General features: G+C 52.1%; 1 protein-coding gene across 1 annotated transcript in view; it reads left to right on the top strand.

Annotated features, from left to right (window-relative positions):
• HCN4 (hyperpolarization activated cyclic nucleotide gated potassium channel 4) overlaps positions 1 to 18,930 on the top strand; it is a 100,615-nt gene that overhangs the window by 45,017 nt on the left and 36,668 nt on the right. Inside the window, exon 3 of the mRNA XM_058811115.1 lies at positions 16,418 to 16,579. Within this exon, the coding sequence (XP_058667098.1) occupies positions 16,418 to 16,579 (162 nt within the window). The remainder of the gene's footprint in view (positions 1 to 16,417; positions 16,580 to 18,930) is intronic.

The following is an 18,930-nucleotide window of genomic DNA, read 5'->3' as shown; positions in this document are numbered from 1 at the left end:
AGTCCACGATACCCTCCACGGTATCTGGAGCACAGCTGGAGTCCATAATGAAATCCTGATGTTCAGATAATCTCTTGTCTCTATGCTAGGGAGCTCCAAAGCTCAGCTTCAAACACCAATCACTCATTAAACATCTGAACCCCACTCCAGTCCTTCAGAGCCTGAGGTTCCTGGTGCTTTAGGGAGATCCAGACTGATAACTGGGATATCAGACATCTGTTCCTGACTCCATTTTCAGTCTTCCCTCTGGGGCTGTGCAATTTCATCCCTCAGATTATTTTGTTTGCTGCCCTTGGGAGTGCCCACACCCATCCATGTGCTTCTAGCAAATTCCCTGGAGGAAGTGTCCAGGTCTGGGTGGTCATGAAGAGAAACTTCACTGAATTCCCAGGTCTCACCACCATGGACACTAAACTCTGGGAGATGATGGTGCTGTGGATCCAGGTTTAGTGGAAGGACACAAACTCTTACATTCTGTGAGGTTTCAAGGCTATGGGACACAGCCTTGATCTCAGGGTTCTGAGCCCTAAACTGTCAGGGCACACTCACACCTGGGGTCTCCCATCCAGGCTTGGAAATCTGAAGAGGTCAAGTTCAGTGCCCTGCAGTTGCCTCATCCCATGCTCAGTTTACCCTTGGTTTTTTGATGTTCAGAGCCTTCACAGGCTGCTGAGAAGCCCTGAAGTTCTGGCTTTTGGAAGAACACAACTTGCTTTGGCAGAACTCTTCATGTGCAGCTTAATCCTGGTTCCATTTGTGAAGGGGAGAGCACCATAAGTGCAAAGAAAGAACTTGTGGTGTTGTTTGAACCAGGAAATCACTGAGTGCCAGAGCTTTCCCTTAATGCTGCCTGGGAGGTGTCCCTGCTTCCCTTGCCTGATCCCACAGGTTGCAGCTGCTCCCATTTCTTGCCCTGCCAAAGCTTTATGAGGTCAGGGATCCACCTTCATTCATAACCATCTGACACTGAATTATATCCCACCTTGGGCTGGAAGGGCTCTTGGAGAAGACACCCATTATGGGAATGCAAACACTGGAGCTCTGCACTGCTGCCTTCTCCATCCCTCTTCCAGCAGGCACAGATCCAGCCCTGCTGCAGTTTGACCACTCCAGTAGGATTTCTGGGGGGGAGAAAAGGCAATGTCAGCTTTCCTCAATTCCTCAATGTGGGTGTGAACCTCTGCTGTGTGGGACCTGCAGTGTGTCAGGACAAACCCAGACATGGAGCAGCCCACAGCCTTCATGGAATAATGGAATCACAGAAACCTTAGGTTGGACAGGGCCTTAAAGATCCTCCAGTTCCATTTCCTTGCCATGGGCAGGACGCCTGCACTTCCCCAGGGGATGGGCTGGGTGCTGTGCTTAGCACAGCTCTGGAGAGCTCAGCACTGGGGTCACCAGCAGTGAATCCCTGGGGCCCTGAGCCCTCCCAAATCCACTGCTGCTGTTGCTGCGACCCTGAGACCTCCAAAATCCACTGCTGTGAGCCAGTGCTGCAGCCAGCAGTGATTTCCTGGGACCCTGAGCCCTCCCAAATCTGCTGCTGGTTTCAGCCAGTGCTGCAGCCAGGAGTGATTCCCTGAGCCCTCCCAAGGGCACTGGGGTGCTGCTGTGAGCCTGGGACCCTGAGCCCTCCCAAATGCACTGCTGTGAGCCAGTGCTGCAGGCAGGAGTGATTCCCTGGACCCTGAGCTCTCCCAAATGCACTGCTGGTTTCAGCCAGTGCTGCAGCCAGTGCCAGGGTGGAGCAGGGAGTTCTCCACATCCCCAGGGCTCAGAGCAGCCCTTCCCTGTGTGCCAGGGCAGGTGCAGCCAGTGCCAGGGTGGAGCAGGGAGTTCTCCACATCCCCAGGGCTCAGAGCAGCCCTTCCCTGTGTGCCAGGGCAGGTGCAGCCAGTGCCAGGGTGGAGCAGGATGTTCTCCACATCCCCAGGGCTCAGAGCAGCCCTTCCCTGTGTGCCAGGGCAGGTGCAGCCCCGTGGGCACAGCCTGGAGGCACAACCAGCGTGGCTCTGCAAGGCTCAGAGGTGGACCCCCCCCAAATGTCTGTGAATGACCCCCAGAGGTGCTGAGGGTCAGGCTGGGCTGTGGCAGCTGCTGGGGGCTGTAAGGAGTGAGCAGTGCTGCCATCCTTGGGCACTTCATCCCTCCTGGACATTTCCCAGTACTGCTACCATCATTTTTGCTTTTTCTGATGGGGGCAGATTTTCCTGCTGCTGGCCTGGGGGTTCTCAGCAATGAGGTGTCATTAAATCAGCTTGGATTGGATAATGATCCCCAGACCATGCAGGGCAAGGCAGGACACGTGCACTGAGCAGGTTTTGAATTCCCCCAGGACTGAGTTTCCTTTAACTGAACAAGAACCAAGCAGAGTAAACATGAGTGAGTACACAAAGCAGCTCCATTTGTGTTCTGTAGTGAAGCTTTTCCATAGAAGTTGCTTCTCCAGAACTTCTTCCCTTCTGCTCCTCTGCTGGAGGGGATGAAAAGAGAACAGGGATTGAAGGAGCACAGGGTGGAGACAGGCACTAAAAATAATATAAATGGCCATTGTAGGTTACCTGAGTCTAAAAATATTCCAGTTTTAGTTACTTCTACACCAGAGAGTAAAGTGAATTCAGAGAAACCTGATGAGAACAACCTGGAGGAAAAGAAAAGCTTGGCATTTTTTCCTTTAAAGGGAAGAGATAAAAAGAAAACCCTGCAAAGTAATAAGTCAGCTAGAAAAAGATGACTTCTGTATTAATTTTTCCTGCCATATTCAGCAAAGATAGGGGCAGCCAATGAAATTGAAAAGGCAGCAAATTCCAAAAGCACTCCAGGAAATGCTCCTTGAGACAGCAGCTACTGAGCCATGGGGGCCCCTTCCACAGGGAACCCCTTCCAAGGGCTCCACTTTGGGGGTTCCTGGGACCTCCTTCCAGTGGCACTTTGGGGGTTCCTGAGCTCCTCCCACAGGGAGCCCCTTCCAAGGGCTCCTCTTTTCGGGTTCCTGGGAGCTCCTTCTACAGGGAACCCCTTCCAAGGGCTCCACTTTGGGGGTTCCTGGGAGCTCCTTCCATGGGAACCCCTTCCAAGGGCTCCACTTTGGGGTTCCTGGGAGCTCCTTCCATGGGGAATCCCTTCCAAGGGCTCCATTTTGGGGGTTCCTGGGAGCTTCTTCCATGGGCAACCCCTTCCAAGGGCACTTTGGGGGTTCCTGGGAGCCCCTTCTACAGGGAACCCCTTCCAAGTTCTCCTCTTTTGGGGTTCCTGGGAGCTTGTCCCACAGGGAACTCCTTCCAAGGGCTCCATTTTGGGGGTTCATGGGAGCTCCTTCCAAGGGCACTTTGGGGGTTCCCGGGAGCTCCTTCCATGGGGAACCCCTTCCAAGGGCTCCACTTTGGGGGTTCCTGGGACCTCCTCCACAGGGAACCTTTTCCAAGGGCACTTTGGGGGTTCCTGGGAGCTTCTTCCATGGGCAACCCCTTTCCAAGCCCACCTTGGGGGTTCCTGAGCTCCTCCTATGTGGAACCCCTTCCAAGGGCTCCACTTTGGGGGTTCCTGGGAGCCCCTGCCACTGGGATCCTTTCCCAAGGGCACTTTGGGGGTTCCTGGGGCCTCCTCCCACAGGGAACCCCTTCCAAGGGCTCCACTTTGGGGGTTCATGGGACCTCCTTCCAATGTCTCCATTTTGGGGGTTCCTGGGAGCCCCTTCCACAGGGAACCCCTTCCAAGTTCTCCTCTTTTGGGGTTCCTGGGAGCTTCTCCCACAGGGAACCCCTTCCAAGGGCTCCACTTTGGGGATTCCTGAGCTCCTCCCACAGACACAGGGATGGTTTATAACCCCTGAATTTTCCTGCCCCTCCAAGGCCCTGCCCAGTGCTGTTGCTGTTTCTGGGGTTGCTGGGATCCTGGTGTCTCACACCCCTCAGAGAGCTCTGCAGATCTCCTCCTTCTCCCTGGCTGTGGCTCCTGGGACTCCTGCCCTGAGAGCTGTCATCAGCTGCATTTCCTGTTGGATTTCTAATTAAAATGGCAGCCTTTGGGGACTCTCTTCCTGCCCAGCATGTATTAATGCATGTTAGAATATTTTAGGTAGAGTTTAAATACTGCTTTTCAATGTCTTTGTTCTGCCTGAGTACATTTTTATAGAATCTATGAAATCTGTATACAACCACAGCAGGAATTAATCCCTCATACTTTCACAAATATCATCTAGGCTGCTTCTTAGTTAAAACCAGTTTTCCCTGCCCTAGATTCCTCAAGGAAATCAAGAATTCACCCAACACTTCCCCCTTTTCTCTTCTGCTGGCATTGGAGCAGCCTTGGGTGTGCATCCAAGGTTATGGGAGCTGCAGCTCCTCAGGATTCACCTCCCCAGTACTGTTCCCATGGCATTTGTCCCCTCTCAGGTGCAGCAGGAAAAGGTGACATTGCTGCTGTTGTCCCAGCAGAGTGGGAGGACATTTGTGTCCCTGTCACTCGTCCTGGGCTGCCTGTGACATGTGACACTGCATTAAAATACATTTGTGTCAGTCTGGGCAGGGACATTGTCACTGCTGAGGTCCCCAGAGATGATCCAGTCCTTGCTGGGTGTTCTCACTCTGGTCTCAGGAAAAACCCAGCAGTGACAAACAAACCTTTGGGGTTTGTGCTCTGTGCCCACAGCCTGGCACTGCTCTGCCCAGTCCCCCCAGGGATTGGAGCAGCCAAGGATTCTGTCCCTGGGCTGGGAGGTGCCCCAGTCCTTCCTGTCAGGTGACAGACAGGTGCCCCAGTCCCCTCTTCTGCCCTCTCTGAAATGCAGGAGGAGCAAAGAGAGCCCAGAGTGCCCTTTGCAGGGCAGGGCTCAGCCCTGTGCCAGCCAGGCCCTGGGGCTGAGCATCCTCTGCTCCCTGTGTGGGAATCAGAAAAGCAGAAACTTCCACAGACACTGAAGGGTTTGATTTGCAGCCTTGGGAGAAGCTTGGGTTGATGTAAAAATACAATACACAGACATTAAACAGAAAAATCATAAACTTATGTTTCTATAGTTGTAAGAAAATGCTTTAAATAAGTGAGAAACTGCATTTATAAATGGTGAAGGGTTTCTAGTGCAGGGGTGGGGTTGTATGGAATAAGCTGAGAGTTCAGAAGTTATAACAGAAGCATTTGTGTGCATGTGAGACAGAAGCTTATTGGGTAAAAGTATCCACAGTGCAGCAGAAGGGAGTAAAGGTGTTTGGTCAGAAAAGCAAAATAAACCTTGTGGCATCTATTCATTGGGTTAGAAAGTTCTGTATTGCCTTGTAACAAAGAATCTTTCACAGAATTCACAGAGTGACCAGGTTGGAAGAGACCTTAAAGATCATCAGGTCCAGCCCAGCCCCAGCACCCCAGCTGAACCCTGGCACCCAGTGCCACATCCAGGCTGTGTTAAACACACCAGGGATGGGGACTCCACCTCCTCCCTGGGCAACCATTCCAGAACTTTAACACCCTTTTTGTAAAAATCTTTTTCCTGATATCCAACCTGTATTTCCCTTGGTGCAGCCTGAGGCTGTGTGCTCTGGTTGTGTCAGTGCTTCCTGGAGAGAGAGAGAGACCAACCCCAGCTGAGCACTGGCACCTTTCAGGAGCTGTGCAGAGTGATGAGGGCAGCCCTGAGTGTCCTTTTCTCCAGGCTGAGCACCCTCAACTCCCTCAGTTCCTCACAGGGTTTGTGTTCCCAGCCTCTCTCCAGCCTCCTTGCCCCCTCTGGATGCTCTCCAGCCCCTCAATGTCCTTCCCAAGCTGAGGGGCCAGGGCTGGACACAGCACTCAAGCTGAGCACAGGGGAACAATGGCCCCCTGCTCCTGCTGGCCACTCCATTCCTGATCCAGGCCAGCATGCTGTGACTTTGCTTGTGACTCCTTAGAGCTGTGGCCAGCTGCTTGCTCCTCTAAAACCTCACAGCCTCTCAGACTGATGTTTATGTGAGCAAAAAATCCTCCTTAGCTCCAAAACAGTCCCATCCCCTCATTATTAGTGGGGATAATGATACCCTGAGTGTGCCCACACTCTGCCCTGTGCCACAGGAAACATTCCCAGCTCCAGGCCTGCCAGGAGCTTCCTCCCTGGGCATTACAGCCCCTGGCAGCCCCCAGGAGGGCAGGCTGGAAGTTGTGCTTGGTTGCTGTGGCTGTAATGGAATTAAAGCTCAGGATTGAGTTAGGTGGGAGCGCTCAGCATCCCTGAGGAGAACAGAGCATCCTGGCAGGCTGGGCCAGGCTGGAGCAGCCCTAGGTCCTGCTTGGGACAGCAAATAATCAAATATAACCCAAGGGCTGTGCCAGGCTGGAGCAGCCCTAGGTCCTGCTTGGGACAGCAAATAATCAAATGTGACCCAAGGGCTGTGCCAGGCTGGAGCAGCCCCAGGTGCTGCTTTGGGACAGTAAAAATCAAACATGACCCAAGGGCTGTGCCAGGGCCTCACCTGCCCACGCTGCCCCTGCTGTGCCCAGCACAGAGAGCCTTTCTCAGACAAAAATGCTCCTTTTGGAGAGTGCAGTTTTGGCTCTCTTCTTCCCCTGTGCTCCTACAGACCCCCAAACTGGGTTAGCAGAGGGGTAACAAGTGAGTGCTGTGCTGTCTTGATTGAAATGCAGGCAGCATCAAAGAAATAATGTTAATTGATCAGGAGCAAACTGCAGGAGTTCTGTGGTTCTTCAGCAAGTTTGCAGTTCCAGGACAGGACCTAGTGAGTTCATATTCAATCTCAGCTGTTAATCATATGGATCCTTAGGGATCAAGCTTGGATTTTGAAAAATCTGTTCTGAATTTTAAAGAAAAAATTCAGGTGGGACTGAAAGGAATAAGAAAACAAAGGTTGCTGGTGATTTCTTTCTGAAATGGGGAATGAGAGCTGTTCTACAAGCAGTCAGAATTTTGAGAAGACAATTCTCTGTCTCATTGAGGAGTCTGTTCTCTTGGTGTGACTGTGTTTCTGCCATGTCCTGGTGCTGTGTTTATGGATACAAACAGAGCTGGCTGTCCCTGGCTCCCAGGTCAGGCTCTGGCATGGGGACAGGGAGGCACCTGTGGCACACCAGACATTCCCTGAATCCGCTCTCAGATGCTGCAGATGAGCTCCAGGAAAACAGCTCTAAACCAAATTAAGGGATTTCATTTACTGCTGTTTAACTTCCACCTCCTGACCAGGGACCTTCAGGCTGTGCCAAAGCTGTCACTGGGGAAGTCAAACAGCTTCCAAAGAGCCATGGCATGGAAGGAAAGGTTTGGGATCCCTTCCTTAGCACAGCTTCTCAATTACCTGTGGGAACAGGTCCAGGGCAAGGCTGGCACTGCCCTGATGCTGCTACAGCCTGAGCAGGGGGCAAGGCTGGCAGTGGGCTGGCACAGGCTGAGCAGGGGACAAGGGTGGCACTGCCCTGGGTGCTGGCACAGGCTGAGCAGGGTGCAGTGCTGGCAGTGACCTGGCACAGGCCGAGCAGGGGACAAGGCTGGCAGTGGGCTGGCACAGGCTGAGCAGTGCTGGCAGTGACCTGGCTCAGGCTGAGCAGGGTGCAAGGCTGGCAGTGGGCTGGCACAGGCTGAGCAGTGCTGGCAGTGACCTGGCACAGGCTGAGCAGTGCTGGCAGTGGGCTGGCACAGGGTGAGCAGTGCTGGCAGCAGTGTTTGCTCCGTGCTGCTTGTGCCAGCTGCCTGCAGACTGTGGCCCTGGCAGGTCAGAGCATTCCAGGCTGATTTCCCACTTAGCCCAGGCAGGTTTGCTCAGACCACAACTGAGCCCTCCTGGCAGAGGCTGCAGCCTCACCTGCAGCTCCTGGCTCAGGCATCCATCACCCCCATGCTGCTGTTCCAGGGGCAGTCCCTGGCACCACCCTGCACCCCTCAGTGCCCCTCTGGTGCCATTTCCAGGCCTGCAGGCCCCAGTTTCCTGTTTTCCCAGTTTTGTGTGCCTTGTCCCTTTCTCAGGGATTTCAGCCTCCTTTCCCCTCAGCATCCCAGATATTCCTTTCCCTGGGCACATCTATGTATAGCTCCTGAGCAAGGCAGACCTTTTGTCTGGTGACTGTGGTCATTCTTAAACGTCCAAAAAAGCCTGTGACCTATTTCCAGCAGTGATTCATTGCAAGCCTCTCAGAAGGACTACAATTCCCAAAGATGCAGATAAGAGCCCTGAGAGATTAGAGCCAGCCTCAGCAGGTCAGAGATCTAATTCCCCTTGAGAACCAGACACCCAACCTATTTACAGCTCTGGGGGCTTGTTTTCCTTCCCTTTTCCAAAGGATCCTGTGGAAAACCTGAGCTGGGGGCGTGTGGGAACATAAACCCCATGCAAAAGCAAAGCAGAGCTTCCTCCAAAGTCACAGAGCTGCTGGAAAAAGCCCTGGCCCCAATCCTTGTGTTGTTGTTCCTGGAGGTGACAGTGTCACCATCCTTCCTCCCTGGAGCTGCTGCTGCTGCTGTCTCACACCCAGGGCAGTCTCACACTCAACCCAACCCCAAATGTTTTTTTCCTGGAGGTTGAAAGGGAACTGTGCAGGAAACAGTCGTTTGAGTTGTGCTAGAAAATATTTTTAAAAGTCTGTGTCACGTTGCCGTGGTGACAAAAGTTCTTAAAATGATGAAGATTAAAGTCTAGGCTGGGAATGGTGGCATGGGGAGAGGAAGGGGGGGCTGCTGTCATGACAACCTCAACTCTGAGAGTGCAAGAGGCAAAACACACGGTGGTGGCAGGATCTTTGGCGTTTATATATATCCATAAACATCTGCCAGCTACGCCAGCCTTCTCTGTGCTAATTAGTCCTGCTATTTCACCTTTCTCTGCTGTAAATATTTTCCAGTAGACACAAATCTCAGAGGGGGAAGGCAAGAAAATGGCATTTTTCCCTGTTTCCTTTTGCTTTCTGTTCTGTGTCTTTGTTCCCTGAACTTCTGCCTGGGGAAGAACTTCCAGTGGCCAGGAGCAGCTACCTGGGAAGAGTTAAATCACCTGAGGAGGAGGAGGAGGCTTGGTGGTCTCTTACAGAGTTTTCCAGCCCCGGGCTAGGGCAGGAGCACCAGCATACACTGAGGCAGCTCCTTGGGCCATCCCACAGCCCATGAGCAGCAGATCAGAGCTGCCAGCCCGAGGTTTGGCTGAAAACTTTGCCCTCAGAGGTTTTTCCCTGCTCCGTGCCCTGCTGGTCCCTGTGGGATAGCGGAGCTCAGGGAGATTGGGAACACAGCAGCTGAGTGTCAGCACAGCCCCCAAAACCTGCAGAGGAAAAACTGCCAGGGCAGCACAAAGGATTGGTGGATTTGGAGTGTAAAATGCGCTTGGCTATCTCTGCTCACACCTGGGCCCCGCAGCGCTCCCCTCCCGCGGCCCTGCCCGGTGAGTCACGGCAGCATCAGCAGCGCTGCTGACATTGCTCGTGTCACCCGCTGCAAAGCAAGCAGAAAAGCAGAGTCAACCCCAAACTCTTGCCTTCATCTAAAACTTGATCTTCTGGCTCTGGCTGGCTGCTGGCACAGCAGAACGCGGGTGAGCACAGCCCCAGCCCGTGCTGGAGTGTGCACACAGCCTGCAGATGTAGCTGTGCTCCACAGCCCAGCCCTGCTCAGCCCATCTGCTGCCTGCTGCTGCCAAACCTGGCCCAAACCAGCTGCATCCCAGCTCCCTCCTTGTCCCAGGCACGCTGTGATGGGCACAGCCCAGAGCTGTCTGTGAGAAACACGTTCACTCTCCTGTGAACATTGAAAAAGTTTAATAAAGGACAGTAGGAGACAAGGAGCACAGAGCAAAGGTTTTGTGGCATATCCCCTGTTATCTTTGGGGATATGTCCTGGTTTAGGGCAAATTTAACCCTAACCCCTTAATTACCTTTAATTACATCAGCCCTTTGCATATTCACAGACCCTTGTGCAAAGTAAACTTTTCCCCAAACTGGTTTACATGTTCTGAGAATTGTTTAGCACATCTCTGCTTTGGCTCTGCTCTTTTAGAGCATGTGCATTCCTGGATTGTGGTTTTAGTCCCTTTTTATCCCCTCCAGTTCTGCCTTCAGAGGGTGAGTGCTGCTGGCTGGCACATCTGTGAAGGTGTGCTCACCCTGTGTGGCACATCTGTCCAGGTGTGCTCATCATGTGTGACACATCTGCCCAGGTGTGCTCACCCCGTCTGGCACATCTGTGCAGGTGTGCTCACCCTGTGCTCAGTGGGTGTTATCCCATCCCTGCAGGCACTGTGACACAGCACACTGATATCAGGTTTAATGAACAGAAATAAAATCCATATCTTTATAGAAAACTTACTTTAACACCACACATCTAAAATCCATTTTAATATTTGCAAAAAGGCAATATTATAATGTGTATCCATAACATGTCTGACCCACTGCTGCTCCTTCCAAAGGGATCCTACTTCCTGAGGTGTCAGTAAACTAAACTTTGTTCCTTTAGGGGATTCTTCTTCTTCCCCAGCTCAGCCTGTTGGCAGCAACAATCGCCTTGGAGATTTGGAGTTTTTATCTTTGTATAATTTAGTGGCTAGAACAGCAATTTGTCTGCTCTTCCAAAGAAAAAAATGTGTAAAAATGTGTCCATTCTTCCTAAAGACCAAAACCTGAGGAGTTGCTCAGAACAGGAAACCTCTTGGAGTCAAATTTGATTATATTTTGATGCAGCTTAAGAATGACATCACTGGGGAGAATAAATAGGAAGCTGGGGAGGGTGAGGAAGGAGCAAGGAGGAGGGAATGAGGCATTTCCCACAGCAGCATCAGGAGAGGGGAAGGAGCAGCTGAGATGTTGCTGTGTGTGCCAGCAGGGTGGGTTCATTCCACAGGTGCAATTCCTGGGGGAGCTGCCCTTTCCCTGCCAGCCCTGATTGCTCTGTGTGCCCACAGTGGCTCAGGGTTGGATCTGTGTGCCCCAGGTGTGCCCAGGGCTGGATCTGTGTGCCCCGGGTGTGCCCAGGGCTGGATCTGTGTGCCCACAGTGGCTCAGGGTTGGATCTGTGTGCCCCAGGTGTGCCCAGGGCTGGATCTGTGTGCCCCGGGTGTGCCCAGGGCTGGATCTGTGTGCCCCAGGTGTGCCCAGGGCTGGCACTGTGTGCTCAGGCTCTGTGTGCCCTGGGTGTGCTCAGGGCTGCTCTGTGTGCCCCAGGTGTGCCCAGGTCTGACTCTGTGTTCCCTGGATGTGCCCAGGGCTGGCCCTATGTGTCCTGGGTGTGCTCAGGGCTGGATCTGTGTGCCTTGGCTCTGTGTGTCCTGGATATGCCCAGGGCTGGCTCTGAGTGTCCTGGATGTGCCCAGGGCTGGCTCTGAGTGCCCCAGATGTACCCAGGGCTGGTTCTGTGTGCCCCAGGTGTGCCCAGGGCTGCTCTGTGTGCCCTGGCCACACTCAGGGCTGGTTCTGTGTGCCCTGGCCATGCTCAGGGCTCCCATGCTCAGTGCCCTGTGTGTGCCCAGGCTCTTTGCCCCCCTGGGCAAGCCCACCCTGCCAGTTCTGTGTTCTTTGTCCCTCCCTTGCTGCAGCTTCCCAGGCTGGGTCTGCTCCTCAGGGCCCCAAAGCCTTCCCCTCTTGCATGAGTTGTGTCAGTCAGGGCTCACCCTGGCTGTGCAGAACGTTACATTTGCCACAGGAACTGGCACTGATCCCCAAATCACAGTTTTTTCAGTGAGCTGCCTTCAGTTTGCACATTGGCTGGGATGAGCTCCTTGTCCAGGCTGGCTTTGGGACTAAACAGGATGAGTGGTTTGGGTGATCCAGAGCCACAGCAGCTGCTGCTGCAGGGCCTCAGCACAGGCACCCTCAGTAATCTGGCTAAACTGGATTTTAGGCTCAGCAAAGCTCTTTGCAGCGCCCACCTATCCCCAGTCTATGGGAGATTAACACTGAGGTTTGAAAAGGCAGCTAATGCCTCTGTGAGGAAAGTGGATCTTTACCTCTGTTATCTTCAAAAGCCAAGGAGAGAAAGGCAGACTGAAAGACATGTCAACTTTCTTCCCCACAGCCCACAAATACTCTTCTTAAATGTGAGTAAACACGTTTTTCCTCACAGCAGAACAACCTTAACTCTGACCCTGGAGCACTCACAACATCATATGAGACTGTTTTGATTCTCTTCTGAGATTTGTATTTCCTTCTCAGGTCTGTGGGTTTTTTAAGCCATAAATGAAGAGTAAATTCTTTGCTTCTTTTAAGCTGGAGCAGTATCACAGCTCCTTGATTATCCCCAGGGGATTTATCACAGTTGTATATTAACCATGGTGTGGGCACAGACACCAGCACTGGCTCGAGACCAGGCAGGGTGTGGAGCTACAGGATTCCTGCCACGTTGGCAGTGCAGCAGTGAAGGGCAGCAAGCAATTTCATTGCTTTCCTGTGGAGCAGAATCTGCTCAGGAGCCCCATGGATGGCAGTGAGTCCTGCCAGAGCCAGCACTCAGCTCTGCTGGCTCACCCTGCCTCAGCCAGGATCATGGGGGTGCTTCTGCATCAGGGCCCCCAAAGGCCTGAGAAAGCCCCTTGGCTCCAGGCACAGCACTTTGAGAGTGTGAGAAGCCAGCAGGGATGTGCAGTCAGATCCCAGCAGGGATGGGTTGTGAGATCCCAGGCTGGATGTACAGATCCCAGCGTTGATGTGCAGTCACATCCCAGCAGGGATGTGCAGTCAGATCCCAGCCCAGCTGTGCCAGCAGAGCCAGAGACAGGGGCTGTGCCAAGGGCTGGCCCTGGCAGGGTGTGCCTGGAGCAGCTGCTGCCCTGCCCAGCACTGCCCCAGTGTGTGCCAGCCCCAGGGCCCCAGCCAGCCTGGAGCAGAGGGATAGTGGTGGCCCCAGCTGGAGCAGAGGGATGGTGGTGGCCCCAGATGGAGCAGAGGTATGGTGGTGGCCCCAGCTGGAGCAGAGGGATGGTGGTGGCCCCAGCTGGAGCAGAGGGATGGTGGTGGCCCCAGCTGGAGCAGAGGGATGGTGGTGGCCCCAGCTGGAGCAGAGGGATGGTGGTGGCCCCAGCTGGAGCAGAGGTATGGTGGTGGCCCCAGCTGGAGCAGAGGGATGGTGGTGGCCCCAGATGGAGCAGAGGGATGGTGGTGGCCTCAGCTGGAGCAGAGGGATGGTGGTGGCCCCAGATGGAGCAGAGGGATTGTGGTGTCCAGGCTGGAGCAGAGGGATGGTGGTGGCCCCAGCTGGAGCAGAGGGGTGGTGGTGGCCATGGTTTGGACAGCACCTGAGCCTTGTGCCAGCACAGAGCATCAGGCCTAATTAACCACACAGCCTTGATTGGAGCTGTGGCCAGAGCCAGGCCCCACTTCTCCTAGGTGTCCTTGATTCCTTCCAGCTCAGGTGCTGAGTTTGGAGGATGCTGCTGCAGCCCAGATGGAGGAGAGCTGCACAGATACTTGGGGCTGACAGGATTTCAGATTGCTCCTGATAGGATCCCAGTAGCTCGTGCTGTACAAGTGGAGTTTCTGAGATGGAGCTCTTACATAACCAGAAATTACTTTTGGAGGGAAGTTTTGGTCCTCCCACTTTCCCAAGCTGTCCTTTCCACAAGAATTGCAAGGTGAACTTTGGCTGGAAGGACAGAGCTGATTTTGTAGCAGGGATGCTGAGGCCAGAGCTTGTTTTGGTCTGTCAAAAACCAGGGATATTCTCTATCCAGGAATATCCTTTAAATGGGAATCCGTGCTTGGCCCTTCTCCTGGCTCCCTTTTTCCCAGTGCAAGCAGCAAAAGTCAGGAGGCACAGGCAGTGCTGGGGTGGAAGGAGCTGTGATGCTCTGGGACTCAGCCTGGGTTGTGTTACAGCAGGACACAAAGTCCTGAGTGTTCCTGATGGAAACCAGAGAAGTTGCAGTCACCACTTGTGTTCCTCTGAGCTCTTCTGGAATGTTCCTGGCCCTCCTCTCCCTGGTGAGCCAAGGAAGTGCTGGAGGGCACTGCAACAGCTGGGTCAGAATTCCCTGTGACACCAGCACCTCTTTGCAGGGGAAACTTCTCAGTGGCAGGAGTTTGTTCCCAGCCCTTCACAGTTGTTCCTGCACCAGGAGTGCTCCTGCTTTTCTCTTGCATGGCAATGCAAATGTATTCCGAGGAGTGGGCAGGAGCTGGGAACTCCTGAGACATTTGGAACTGGAGTTGTCTCACTTGCAGCTCAGACATTTGCAGTTCATAATCTTAATTACTTCTGGGAATCCCTGAGCTCCTTCTGAGGTGCCACAGCCCAGATGTGTCACCCTCAGGGATCTGTTCCCATCCAGGGACTCTGGTGTTCCAGTCCAGATCCCAAGGACTGAATCCAGCCTCTCCTCTCTCTGCATGCACCAAATGAAGGCTGACTAGGATGGATCCCAACCCTCCTCTCAGAAGCTCCAAATCCATCACCTGCTCCCTGAGCCATCCATGCCCTCGGGCTCTTCACTGTCTGCTTTTCATCTATAAAAGGAAGGCACGTCCTTCCTCAGTCTGACAGGGCTTCTCCCTGCCCCTGGCTGGAGCTCCCTGGGTTACAGCAGGGCTGGAGTTCTTTGAAAAGCACCCGGAGGTGTGAGAGGAAAAGTCATTAGCACAGAAAAACCCTGATGGCACAAAAGATCCTTCTGCAAACTGCTGCTCCAGCTTCATTAAAAGCACAGCCCCGGGCTCTCATTCCAACAGGATGGATTCGCTCTGGGTTATCTAAATGAGAGTGATCATTTCTGCAGGGGGAGGAAAACAGAGGAAACCAGGAGGAATTATTCTGTATGAATTATGTGCTCAGCTTTCATACTGACCTATTGAGCCAGCAGTGAGAGCTGGATTTCCTAGAACAGCCTTTCATGCTGGATTTTGGAGATACTCTTCTTTTCAGCCCTGAAAGATCACTCAAATGGCCTTTCTCACACTGGCAGTGTGGCCTCCAGCCTGGATGCAGGGAAATAATGGAGTTAGCAGCAGTTATCCAAACCATTCCTCCTTCTGGATTTCAGCATCCTTGTGCTGCCTCCTGGCAAGGGTTGGGCATGTGGGCATCACTGTGGGTGTGTTATCCTGAGGTGGGCATGGAGAGCTGGCCAGCCAGCTCCAACAGCAGCAATTCCAGCTGCAAAAATGTGATTCCTTTGCTGATAACAAAGGTTTCCTGCTGTTTTAGCTGTTGAGCTGCCTTCCTGTGGGATGAGAGGCTGATCTGTGGTGTGAGCAAACGTGGCAGGCACACAGTGCCAGGATTGTCCCTGTTGGAGCAGCCAGGTGTATGGATTTGGGCACACATCACACAGCCTGTCCCCTGTGTCACAAACCACCCTGACACTCACGTCCCTTGGAAGGTGATGCCACCTGAACCCCTTTGGATCAGGGGCTGTGTCACTTCTGACCTGTAAGAAAGTTGTGTTTGCAGCTTTATTTTCCACATGAAGAGCTGACAGATGAGGAAGACCAGCCCTGTCTGCCATGGTTCTCTTTTCTTTGCCCACCTGGGCAAGGGTGTAACAGCAGAACACAAGGAGTACAAGAAAAGAGATGAATCAGATCCTCTTCCAGAAGCCTCTGCTGAGTTGGAGGCCGTTCCTTGTTGCATTTGATTCATGCAGAGACTGCAGCTGACACCCAGCACAAAGGCAGCTGCCACCATGGGTCACTGAGGAACACGTATCCAGCAAGAACAGAAAGCAAAGAAGGGCATTGCAGCTAAAAAATGGAATTACAGAGTTGATTCCTGAGGAGTGGTCCAGAAATATTTGCAACCAGCTTGTTTTATAGAAGGAGTTATGGAGCTTTTAATGGTAAATTAGAAGGCAAAGGTGCAGGGCAGGAGGGAGTAATAGGAGCCTCCATGAGCCAGGTCTCATAAGCTCTTAGAGGTTTATTTCTCACCCAAGATAGCTCAGCTACCTTTGGAGGCATAAAATGAGCAGGATGGCTTCTGTTGCAGTGTTGGAAACAAAAATGTTTAATAAAAGGCAAAATAATAAACTCTTTACAGAGAAAAGCTGATCTAAGTGCAAGAGGTTCTTGCTCCTGGTAAAACACCTCACAAAAACCATTAGTTTGTTTGTTCTCTTATTTTTCTAGTAAATTGCTCAGGCGGGATTTTTTGGCTCCTGTCCCATTGGCCATCCTTAAGTTTGAGGTGAAGTCCCCCAAGCCTATGAGGTGCCTTTTACACATAATCGAGGACAGAAACTTCTGCGCTACTTTCCTTTTTAAGGGGACAGAGGAGACTTTTGTCACTCCGTCAACAGGGGGCACATTCCTATAGGAGGGGTGACTGATGATGAGTTTGTATTTTGGTTTTTCAGCTGGTTCTGCCTGCCTGGTTCTGTATTTTGGTTTTCAAGCTGTTTTTCAGGTGGTTCTGCTTGCACATTGTGCCTGAGCTGAGCTGGTGCAGCTTTAGCAGGGTTCTGGAGCCTGGCACTGTGTGCAATGACGCTGGGGGCTGTTTGGGGGAGCTGCTGTCTCACCTGTCGCTGTGTGCCCGCAGATCTTCCACATGACCTACGACCTGGCCAGCGCCGTGGTGCGGATCGTCAATCTGATCGGGATGATGCTGCTGCTGTGCCACTGGGACGGCTGCCTGCAGTTCCTGGTGCCCATGCTGCAGGACTTCCCCGACGACTGCTGGGTGTCGCTCAACCGCATGGTGGTGAGTGCTGGCCAGAGAGCACTTGGACCTGCTTGTGCTTCTTCCTTTCTTCCCTGTTTTATAATTTCCCCCTGTTTCCACTCTCTTCCTCTTCCCAAAGAGTGAGCCCGATGCCAGGTGTTGTATATTTCATTCCCTTGATCGACTCGTAATAAACAATTAAATATAAATATATATAAATAACAAAACATATATAGAATACAAAATATATATAATATATAGTATATATAAAATATTATAAATATATTATAGAATATATAATAAAATAATATACAATATACAATATATAATATATAATATTTTAGGAATATAACAATATATGATATTATATAAAATATAAATAAATTCTATAATATATCATATCTAGTATATAGTATATAATATATAATTCATATAGAACACCTAGTATATAATATATCTAGTATATAGTATATAACCTATAATATATTATAGAAATATATATTTTATATGTTATTTATATATTTGTATATGTATATATGTGTATATGTATATATGTATATGTATACATATATCTATACATATATCTACACATATATAGATAACATATATAAAATATATATTTCTATTGTATATTATATATTATAGGTTATATACATATATATGTAGATATACACATATATACACATATACATATATATACACACATATACATATATATATATATACACATATATATATATATACATATACGTATATATATATATAAAAGAATTAAATACAAATAACCTGCTCAGAGATTGTGGGCGGGGTCTCACCTCTGGAGTATCCCCCATGCCACACATGCTCCCCATCGCACCTCTCAGCCCTAAACGCAGCCCCTGGCTGACCCCCCTGCAGCACCCACTGCCTTCCCCCAGCTTCCCGTTCCTCCTTTCATCCCCCGGGGCCGTCCCAGCCCTTCCCGGGGCTGTGGGCAGGGAGGCAGGTCCTGCAGGGACACAGTGCCGGGGTTTGGGGACAGGTCCTGCAGGGACACAGTGCCGGGGTTTGGGGACAGGTCCTGCAGGGACAGTCTCGGGGCAGGGAGGCAGCTCCTACAAAGACACAATCCCAGGGTTTGGAGGCAGATCCTGCAGGGACAGTCCCTGGACAGGGAAGGAGGTCCTGCAGGGACACAGTGCCGGGGTTTGGGGACAGGTCCTGCAGGGACACAATGCCAGGGTTTGGAGGCAGATCCTGCAGGGACAGTGCCGTGGCTCGGAGCAGGACCGGCCCCGGCAGAGCCGCAGAAGGCAGGAGCCAGGCTCCCTCTCCTGGCACGGAGCAGCAAGGAGCAGGCATGGAAACTGCCTCCCGCTGGAACCTGAGTATGTGGGGTCCCAGAGCATAATTCCCATTGCTGCTCCCTTTGCCCCATACCCCTGGAAGGGTCGGTGTGCCCACCCACCCACCCACCCCGGAGTGAGCCAGGGGCACGGGATGAGGAGCCAGGCTGCCCAGTGCCATCCCAAGCTGTGCCCTGCTGTTGCTGGGAGGGAGTTTGACACCATATGGCAGAGGCAGGGCGAATTCATGGTACCTTTCAACCATCTTGCTGAGAATTCAGGAGCTTTTATTCAAAGGGACAATGTCCAGTTGATTAAGCAGCAAAAACTGACAAAGCCTAAAAAATTGCCTGTTATTGCAGTTCTTAACCTCCAGATTCCCCCAGCCAATTTCTTCTTGAATAAAGGAAATAATCAAGCACTGGGGCAGAACAGAACAAATGTAAAATGTATCAAAGATGCGCCAGCCTGCTTGCCTCCCACGTGCAGGGCTGTGGGCACAGCCTGCCCCTGCCTGGAGGAGTGAGCATCCATGGAAAAGTCATCTGTTTGCTGTTTATTTATTCATTTCTCCTCTCTGCAATAATGGTTCTCTTCCTGCTGCTGCCAGACTGCCAGTTCTGGAGCCTGGAACCCTCTGCTTATCTCCAGCAGAACAACAACTGTGCAGCAGCTGCCTGCGCTTCCCCATGCTGCCTTTTCTTTATTTATGTGGCAGAGCAGTCAGAGATTGGGGCCCCATTGTGCTGCTCAGGACCAGGAGGACACTCAGCTTCTCATGCCAGGGAGCTCAGAGGTGCAGGTGGCCTCATCCCCCTCCTGGGGGTGACCTGGCCATGGCAGGATGGCTTCAGAGCAGCAGATTTGGGGCACAATTCCCTTATCCCAACGATGGCAGCAGCAGCTCCTGGCTCCCCCCATCCATCCCTCAGGGCAGAGGTGCAAGCTGGGCTTGAAGCTGCCAGCTGTAGTCACAGGGAAGGATCTGCAAAAGTGGCAGGACATGGGACAGAGGAAGAAAAGAGGCAAATCCCAGCAGCAGGGATGGGGAGAGAGGGGAGGATG

The sequence above is a fragment of the Ammospiza caudacuta genome, chromosome 10 (assembly GCF_027887145.1).
Source record: "Ammospiza caudacuta isolate bAmmCau1 chromosome 10, bAmmCau1.pri, whole genome shotgun sequence".
Classification (NCBI taxonomy): Eukaryota; Metazoa; Chordata; class Aves; order Passeriformes; family Passerellidae; genus Ammospiza; species Ammospiza caudacuta.
The sequence above is the reverse complement of the archived record's forward strand: the minus strand, read 5'-3'. Positions and strand labels throughout refer to the sequence as shown.